The sequence below is a fragment of the Mercenaria mercenaria genome, chromosome 10 (genome assembly GCF_021730395.1).
Source record: "Mercenaria mercenaria strain notata chromosome 10, MADL_Memer_1, whole genome shotgun sequence".
Lineage (NCBI taxonomy): Eukaryota > Metazoa > Mollusca > Bivalvia > Venerida > Veneridae > Mercenaria > Mercenaria mercenaria.
The window spans coordinates 77,749,262-77,759,240 of record NC_069370.1 but is presented as its reverse complement, the minus strand read 5'-3'; the positions used below and the strand labels follow the sequence as shown (position 1 = coordinate 77,759,240).

General features: G+C 33.3%; 1 protein-coding gene across 2 annotated transcripts; it reads right to left on the bottom strand.

Moving 5' to 3' along the window:
* Nucleotides 1–6,892: 6,892 nt before the first annotated feature.
* Nucleotides 6,893–9,979, bottom strand: LOC123560148 (perlucin-like protein). 2 transcript variants are annotated; one of them, XM_045352410.2, is made up of 5 exons: nucleotides 9,837–9,979; nucleotides 9,416–9,501; nucleotides 7,771–7,861; nucleotides 7,337–7,563; nucleotides 6,893–7,065 (listed from the first exon to the last, which is right to left on the bottom strand). In XM_045352410.2, exons 1-4 carry the CDS (start codon nucleotides 9,877–9,879, stop codon nucleotides 7,337–7,339), a joined length of 447 nt encoding a protein of 148 aa, XP_045208345.2. In that variant the 5' UTR covers nucleotides 9,880–9,979; the 3' UTR covers nucleotides 6,893–7,065. The 2 variants fall into 2 exon arrangements, with proteins under 2 accessions (XP_045208345.2, XP_045208344.2); XM_045352409.2 differs by having other exon boundaries at nucleotides 7,341–7,563.

The following is a 9,979-nucleotide window of genomic DNA, read 5'->3' as shown; positions in this document are numbered from 1 at the left end:
TGCGAAAAGTAAAATTTCTTAAAATCACATCAATATATCGTAGTATAGCTCTTTAAACAATTTTCTAAACCCAAATTCAAGACCCTTTATTTTACAAGCAACTTCCCAAATGAGCTGACAAAAAATATACCAGTTTTTGTTAACTAGACTACGTTATAAAATATTGTTTGCTTAATGTATTTGTTCAAAAACAATTTTTTTAAACAGGATAACGTTAACTCATACATAAGCCCCTGTCCATTCTTCTCTGTCGTGGCTGAAATGATAGCATGATTGTTGATGTCTTTGCCAGCCATCTGGACATACCGCATCTGAAATGCACCATGTCAGGTAAGGAGGTATATATTACACATGCAAAGTGTATTAAGATCAGTGAAGCTTTGTCAGTTTGCTATTATTTAAATGTTACACAAACATACTACCTCTCTAATCCCATCTCAACACGATCAGAGACAATGACAGACTGCAACAAATACTATTAGTGTACATTCCGTCGGAGAAAAATAACTGTACTATACATCTCATTAAAGGCCAAGAATTCACTACTATTTAAGTACCCCCCCCCCCCCCCCCCAAATCCAATATACAACTCCCATCTTATCTGCTGCTTTTCAGCAATTATGTAACAGTAACTGATTAGAGGGCAATTAGCACAGCAGGGACCCCAACTAGACTATGAAGATGTGTGCAGTGGAGTTGAATGAAATTAATTTTTCTTCAGTGAATGTGGAATGATAATAATAAAAGTTATTATTTTGATATTATGATATTATATGATATAATAACTATTAATTTCATGTTATAATAATGATAATAATAATACTAGTCATTATTATTATTATATTATATTATATTATATTATATTATATTATATTATATTATATTATATTATATTATTATAGGATGATAAAATATACAGTAGTAATATTGAAAATAATAATGATAATAAAACACAAAACTTCATGAATTCTTTGTGCTGACAAACAATATTTTTCCAATTGGAAATTGATTTTCTTGTATTCATGTGATCAACATTATATGAATATAAAATTATTGTGTTCCAATTTTCATTTTCAGTATGTTGCCAAAGGGGACTTTTTCATGCTTTGCTTTGTATCTTTGAAATGCACATTCTGTTTTCAATTTTAGACACATTTTTCTGAAATATCACAATTCTCCAGACAGATTTTGAAAAAATAAAATCTTGCATATTTCTTTAAGTATTAAGTTTCTGATTATTTCATTATTGTGGAAATAAGTTTCTGATTATTTTATTATTGTGTTTGATCAACAAATATTTTTCTTCACATAGAAATGCAAAAAAAAAACAACAAACAACTAGTATAACTTAAGTTATCAATTATTCATTAATTTAAAATAAATTACATTGTTTCCACTTCTCACCAATTGATACACTTGTAAGGTAGACTGACTCTCCAATAAACAATTACCCTTTTTTACTGGAACCATACTGTGATGATCATTAGCCCCCAACTGTGCAGGTGAAGACAGAAATCCCATGGCCCACTGCCAAAATCTAGGCCTTTAAAAAACAATTTTTGCAGCTCTCCATGTGTCAAAAAATGAGTATATTCTTGATGTCTACAAAAAATTTCAAAAATTTGTAAACTAAAGAATAAGAAAACAAATATCATTGTAATGTAGACTTAATAATGCAAAATACACACCCATACATACACAGCTGTAAGATGGCTTTGGATCTGTGGTGTTGTTTGTTCGTATCTTGATTACTTTATACAGTGCAACCTTTTTAGGTACATGTAGGTTTTCATGAGTTTTAAGTTTTGTTGAATCTAATGTTGAAGGTTACTAGTACATGTATATTTAAACTCGGATCAAACTATCTAATTAAGTTGCAACTGCAAGTTGTTGCATGAAGTTTCCCAACTAATTGAATTCAATAGATAATTCTGATTACCATATAAATAATTAAAAGATATTTACCTATAATTTGTACGGTTCCCTCTACAACGAAAAACAGTAACACAACATTAAACATCATGATTTTACATAAAAACACACAACAAGTTGAAATCATTAATGTCATAAAGATAAGAATTCATCTCAGGTCAAAGTCCACGATTTAAAATTTCATTTGGCATACATAAACGATATAATTATAATGTCGCAATGAATTCTTTCGAGAGAAATTTCACGAGTGGCCTGTAGTTGTTTCCTTTGAGTTTTGAGTATGGCGTGAAAAAGTTGATTGAATAATGAATTGTACATGTACATGGTTGACTTTAAAATGCTAGATGTGGCTTCTTTAAGTGAGATGAAATTTAGAAGTGGATAAGACAAAATAAATAAGATTTAATCATGAGTCGTCAAACCATATTCAAATAACATAAGCTCTGAAGGGCATTTTAACCGACTATATACACATTGTTTCCTTCCGCCTCCTTAAACACGTTTTCTTCATTTGTTTCTATTCGCGCCTTTAAACACTTTTTGTTCCTTAACGAGGGCGATAATCTGGATCCATACCCTTTAAAGGTTCCCATTCAAAATGGCGGGTTATGGAGGAATATCTGCTTTCATATGCTTTGACGTAACTAAGGACAGAAGAAAATCGCTTTTCTATAAAGTATTTGTAAACCGTATATAATAGTACACGTGGAAGTAGTATGCCAAAATGTATGTAACTGATGACACTCTTGTAAACATATATTCGTTTAGATTTATCTTGTATATCCTCTGTTGGTATTTTTCTTAATTTCTTTATTATGCTGTATATCATATCTAAAAAACCTAAATCACATGTCAGATGTAATTTATCACGTGATTACTATATTAGCTGAAACATTATTCTGTAATATATTTGTTCTGATCTGTTCAGTAAAAAGCACTCAGTTATTGCCTATGATTAAACTCTACAAACAAGGTTATAAACAGTATTTCATTGGCATAATTATATCTGTTACAGTAAACTGCTAAATATGAAAACAGGATTGAATAGAAAGCTATAAGCTTTTTTAAAAACTCTCTCCCTACAAGCAAGGTTGATCGGATGTACTTACATGTTTGATTATGTACTTGAAGATTTAATACCAGTACGATAACTTTTGATAGCAGTAAAAATGCAAGTACCATGTACATCGAACTCCGCTGGCGCTAGTTTATTCATATCATTTCAAATACAATATGTATGGAGATCATATGGACGCACAAAACGCATCCAAACAAAATAATAGCAGACCTGCAGACTGAGTCTTTTCAGGGGATATTGTAAAAAATTGTACGCAACAGAGGTGTGCCGGTGGTCTAGTGTTAACACGCTCGACTGTCAATCCAGAGTTCCGGGGTTCGAATCCCTGTCCGGGCACTGGAAATTTCTGAGATGCTCTTAAGTGTCTCCCACCTAACTTAAAGGCCTGTACTGGTTATTCCCAGGAAAGACGGCTTCACGTGTACCGTTACTATACACCGGGCACGTTAAAGAACCAGACTGTCTATTCGTAAAGTTAGGCTAAGTTAGCCGGACAAGTCTGGATCTAAAAACGATTTCTCTCTATCTGTTCCTGGGGCTTTATTTCAATCTGTCCCTCTGGTAAGATCGCTCTGCGTCTGTTCTAGTAGAGGATGAATTTCACACCCTTTGCGGCTGCGTTTATGTAAAGCGCCTTTGAACGTGTTTATCATGAAAAGGGTGCTATATAAATCTGGTATAATAATAATTCCTCGTGCCCTTAGAAACGCTTTAACATCAGATAGACTACATGATCACTAAAGGATTAAACATAATTACAACAAGGAAACCAAAGACGAGGTGTCTGTCTACAGCCTTCACAAGACAATTACTAATGTTGTGGGCGTACAAATGAGTTATTTCTTTGATTTGTTTAATCATATTAAATATTGTTATTTTCTTTATCAAAAGGAAGAAAAATTTAATTATTGAATGCTTAATTCGCGTATTAAGCTTTTTGCATGAACAATGCGTGACCTAGGCCTTTATACTCTTATGTATTTATATGTGTCCCATCTGTTGACATTTCATTTTACTGCAATCAAACTTACAGTAAGATTATTGAGATAACAAGAAAATGTATCAGTACAGTCTGCGAAAATCAGATATTTTGAAAAATACCAGAAAATCATTTATACTGTTTGGTTTGACAGTCTTCTTTGCACACAGAACACAGAACAAGATTTAATCTCAGAAACATTCATATTTTTTCCACAATCTTGACTCGTCCACAGCATATGTAGGGCTGGTGTTTTCGATTTGAAAGTGAGAATCTAAATTAACATAAAATCTGTAACGAGGGTGGAACGCACTGTCGTTACTCCTCCTTTATTTAATAGGAGTTAACACGGTATTGCATTCAGCTTAACGCACTCTGATGCTCTTTAATATTGGTGGGGGCGGCCATCAACAATAAACTGTTATTTTTGGAGAAAAAAAATGTCTATTTTTTATCTTAAAATAGTATGTTAAAAACTGAGCTTAAGTCGGTGTTGTGGGATGTGGGAATTTCGCACAATTCATTACCTCTCACAGTCAGACTCAATCTAGGTCTTCTTCTTATAACTTAAACTTCTAAGTTCTATTCTCCAAATGGACCTCCTAATTGGTTTCATTAACTTTAACAACAAATTTACTTCCCCGTAAAAATCCTTCAAGTTCCCTACTTAGACTTATTGTTGTTGTTACTGTAATAATAAACAATATACACTGTTAATCCTTGGGAGCAACTGAATTTTATGTTTCGTCAACTAGTGCATTCGTTGCTGCCCAGAACAGACTCCAGAGAACCAAGCCTACTATTGTTATGCTTGGTTGCAAAGATCTACTAATAGCATTTATTTATTGAATGTCCTATTCTGAGTGTTACGAGGGCTGTTCAAAAATAACGTAGACTTTTGCTGTCAAATGTTGCTTATTGTGTCAATAATAATGTAAAATATATCGTTGTAATTCGGAATCTCTCTGTTATTTAGTCATATATTTTTTGTAACATTTTTGCTAATAAGCGAAGCGCATCGAACGTTTATATTACCATAGCTACGCATAACCGGCGCAGTCGCTTTTTAATCTGTCGCGATTTGAATTCGACCGCTAATGTTCGCAGCTAAAATTACACTTTTTGCCCAAAAATATGCCAAAGTGCAGCAACACGTCAGGTCGACATGTACTTAGAGTATATCGTCATTCCGACGTGAGAGACGGAAGAAAACAACGTTTGAACGAAGTGAGTATTACTGTTGATGATGCATGTAATGTCGTCATCGACTAACATGGATGATACGACAGTTGCTTAGTTATGGAGAACAGCAACTACAAATCATAATTCAATGAAACAGACGCAACAACAATGTTCAGTCATCTGTGTCTTTACCTTAAAGTGGTATAAACGATTCTCAAATGGTCCAGAATTGCTTAAAAACAGCGCAGATCGAGGGGAAAAACTGCGAATAGACATTAACGCCAATGTATGACGCCGTAGATAAAGACCAAGTTATCACGTTGAGTACCCTGTCTGAGATGCGTGTCGTAAGTGTTCATACATATTTAGCATTCTAACCAAACAATTTGTTTTGACTGAAGTGTTGCTCATGAAAATTTATAAAATAAATTTATAAATATGAATTAATGCAAACTTAATTAATGAAAACATCATAATGAATGCACGACGTCGTTAGCGTCGTTGAAATATGATCGCCGTGCGCCGGGTCCGTGTAAGTGACTGTTTTCGAGGAAGCGTAACTCCTGAATGCATGATCATAATCGCGTCAAATTTGCAGTGCAGTTAGTAGAAAGACTGCAAATCATGATGGTATATTTCTTGTTTTGCTTCATTAAACTATATAAAAGCTAGAGAAAAAGTCTACGTTATTTTTGAAGAGCCCTCGTATCATGTATACCAAACAAAAGATTCAGAGCTTATAAGGACTACACGCTTTAGACAGTAATAAAACATATTCCAAAGTTGTACAAGAATACTCGAACGCCCAATCTGCCGTCTTATAGATATCTTTATTATATAATATAAATTCTGTTAATATAAACAGGCAGAAAAAATCTGTATTGTTCCTTTTGTATTGCATGTTGCCGGGCTACTTTCATTCAGTATGCATGACCTGACACAGTTCTATAAACACCGCAAATAAAAACTTCACTCATTCCCATTGTAACAATAGCAAACATTAAATATTTCGTTAGATGCCAAAAAATGTAGAAGTAGGCTATATAATAAAGGCGTAATTATATCAAGAGCTATATTTCGGATTTTGTATTCGGTTCCCGTGGATTTTGCAAGGGCGCTTGCGCACTCGATACAGCATCCCAGACCGAGTTACAGAAGCAGCTGGTGGTATCATCTCTCTTATTATACTGAGGCAGCGGATCAAGCAGTATGTTTCACGTAGTTTCTGTTTACATCTGATCGCTGCTGCATAGTCTTTGTATGCAGCAGTAGATAGATACATCTCCTAAAGATGAAAATGCTCTACCACCGGTATCTATTAAAATTTCGCATTCTACAGTCAGACCAACGCACGTTCACACTTATGCTAAGGACAGGCTTTGTTTCAACGACAAACTGACTTGTTTTCTTTTGTTTCGCATGTCAGCCAGGAGATGTCTACTTTATTTAGAGATGTGTTTGGTTGATGACATCTGTCCTTGGAGGCAATGTCTGTCCTCGCGTTGTACCATATAAGTCCAATTGGCCAGTACCAACATCTTGCAATGCTGCTTTTAATTTCTTGGTCTTTTGTTTGTAAGGGAATATTTTTGCCTATCATCAGTACTCTGTAGTGCGTCTATTGTTGGTATAGGGTAGACCTGGGTGACGCGTGAGTATGAACGCTGCCTTTTAAATTAACAATAATAATAATGATAGATTATACAAAGCAAACAAATGTGAAAACTTAAGAATGGTTTATTAGCATGCATATTACTAACGGTTCCTAGTCCGTAAAAAATAAGGCAGTTTTGGTTTAAGTTATGTTATGCATTTGTAAATTTGTGTAAGGAATTTGCCAGATATATCTGTACACACATTATTGTCTGTGGTCTATCCAACTATCTCTCCGTCTCTGAAATTTAGCAAGAAAACAATTGTCAATATACTAAATTAAATGTGACCAGCAGAGTAATTGTTACAATGTTATAAAATAATGACATTGATATAGTTAAATGCACATTGACATTGATATAGTTAAATGCACACTGAGATTAAAATACTTAAATGCACATAGTATAAAAATTATAATGCACTGAGCTAAGATATTTGACTATTGAAATATATTATGCTTTGATCATAAAAAGGTGTCATTTTGATTTTAAGAAACAGCTGTTGAGACCTACTCACTGGTCCATCTTTTCGCATATATAATAGTAAAGGCTTGAACATGCAGCGTCATTCCATTTTCCAGTTGTATAAATAACTGCACAGTTTTCGGGCTCATTATTAGCGTTAACTGTGCTGGGCTGGCCTGTGTTCCAGTTGTGGTACTCCGCAGAAGAAGTCAAGCTCGGCATCCAAATCCAGTTTCCTTCTTCACTTACATCGCTTAAACCAATCCAAAAAGTATCTGTAAAATGGAAATATGTCCGTTAATTACATACCTTCAAGTTATAATTTTTCTTGTTATTCTATATTCAGCATAGGTATGCTAAAAGCATTATATATGTCTATAAATTTCATTATTTTTTAAATGAGATATGTCATTTCCGTTTATATTTAAACTCTGTGTATCGGTAGTCTGTAATTTGATATCTACAAAGACACGAATACTTACGGCCTGAAGATTTTATTTGCTGCAGTAAGAAGTTGTTTTTAGCAGCACTATGAATCTCGACAAGCTGTCCTCCCATTATTTTACACATTTGCTGCAATGAAGTGTTTGCTTTTATGTAATCTATACGTGGTATTACACAGAGAGCTGTTTCATATGTTCATGGGTATACATACATTGAAGGTTTTTGATTGGAGCTTTATATGTGAACTATTGTCCTCATGGACTTGTGAGCCTAACGGATTTAATAAATAAATTTGAAACATATGTTATGACAATTGGAAAGTCGAGTAAAAATATGTAATTCCCCAAAGGTGATCCTCTTATTGTCCGAGACCGTTATTGTCGTTATTAGCAGTAATAATCAACGAAATAAGTGTGCAGGCTTTTTAAAAGTTCTTTATAGCTACTCAAAATATAAAAATGAACAGAACAGTACAGAAATTTAATTGACAACTTGCCTTGTACATAGAAGTTCATCGTCACATATACTGTACGTACATGCATGTATACGAGAGAGTATATCAATGTAAATACATATAAAATAACTAAACTAAGAACATGCTTAAATATTTCAAATTGTATTTCTTAATTTTCAGCTTGCTACAAATTTAGTACCAAGGGATTCCTTAGATTTTGACTTCATTAATAAATTTAGCAAAGTAGAATGACAATTTATACGTGTATACATATCAGTGAATGGGTACAGATTTCACATTAAACTAAGAATATAATAAATTGCTTATGTTCAGGCGTATCAAAGTCAAGATATAAATGACATGCAACAATTCTTTTACAACATTCGTCGTTAAAACTGTAGTTTAAAGTAAATCCTTTCAAACAAAATTAATGTGTTAATGTGTACTTAAAACTGAAAAGATTGTTGTTGTTTTTTTTTTTTGTTGTTTTTTTTTATTTGGTTTTCGTTCTTTTTGTTTGGTTTTCTTGTTTTCAATTTCCAAACATTTAAGACTGTTGTTGCTATTGGCAATAATATTCAATGAAGACCCTTGCCTCTTTTAAATAGAGTTTAAAGTTTATTCAAATATATTCCACTGGGTTATAAGCCCACGATGGCACCCATATACATAATCTGATATCTGTAGTCATCAAAAACTGCTGATTGTTATTTGTAATTCTACAAGAAAAAAAAACAACATTTTTTATGAAAACACAGCAATATTGATACCACGTTTACATCTAATGCACCGAAAAAGAGTGCTACCATATTTGATCTTAACATTTTACACAATCCAAATGATATAATGGAACGTTGTTAACATTTTAACACACTCTGGATCGATTATTATGCACGCAGATAAGTTCATTAGACGTCTACAAACTCCGGAACGTGTAAACTCTTGCGTAAAAAGTGTTTTGATAGCACGTCGACGTCACTGGCATCAAACATATACCCCAAGAGGTAGTGCTTCTCTATATTTCATCCGCCTTTTTTAAAGAAATGAAAGGTATATTCGTTAGAATAGAAATAACATTATAGCAGAACCAAGTTTTGATATATTTAGACACCCCAACTCGATAAATACGCTGCGTAGAATAATTCATTCGGGCTACGCAGGCACTTTACTATAACCTCTTCGTCTTGTTCATTATTTCTTAAATACATGTGCATCAAAATTAGACTTACAAAAGCTCCTGGCCAGTATTCGCGATCATGACTGAAGAGAAAGCATGATTGGTTGTGGCTCAGCCATCCATTTGGACAGGATGCAACTATAATAAAGAGTCGACTGTGATATACCTCCTTAATTTCTGAAATCCTGTAATTCAAATATTTAACGGACGATATGTTAAAGTAGTTGTTTCATTTTTTCTCGATTTCTTAAAAATGCGAAACTTGATATGCAGAAATTGATATTGCTACTGTTACACACGCTTTTTATTTAATCACAATTATTATGACTATTTTCATTCAGAAGTTTATTTTAAAAATGATTGATGGCAATTTTGCTGAAATATCAAAACTTCATTAATTGCAATTATTTTATCAACCAACCTGTGATGAATACAATATAATCTATGTTCTAAGCATTTAAGCATCTACATACCAACAGTTTGGAACAACAAAGCTATTCTAAGGCTCCTAAACATCTTGAAGGAAAACGAAAGATACCGAAAGTTTGTTAAATTTAATTTTAGGTCGAAAGTATGTCAGTTTAGATTGTCTCACGACTGATTACTGCGATAAGAA

Bases quoted from the DNA above. Each gene is read 5' to 3' on its own strand.
- LOC123560148 (XM_045352409.2), bottom strand. From the start codon at position 9,879: ATGTTTAGGAGCCTTAGAATAGCTTTGTTGTTCCAAACTGTTG. The intron at 9,502-9,836 runs GTATGTAGATGC...TCTTTATTATAG, and splicing joins TTTGTTGTTCCAAACTGTTG to TTGCATCCTGTCCAAATGGA. The intron at 7,564-7,770 runs GTAAGTATTCGT...TCCATTTTACAG, and splicing joins GCAAATAAAATCTTCAGGCC to ATACTTTTTGGATTGGTTTA.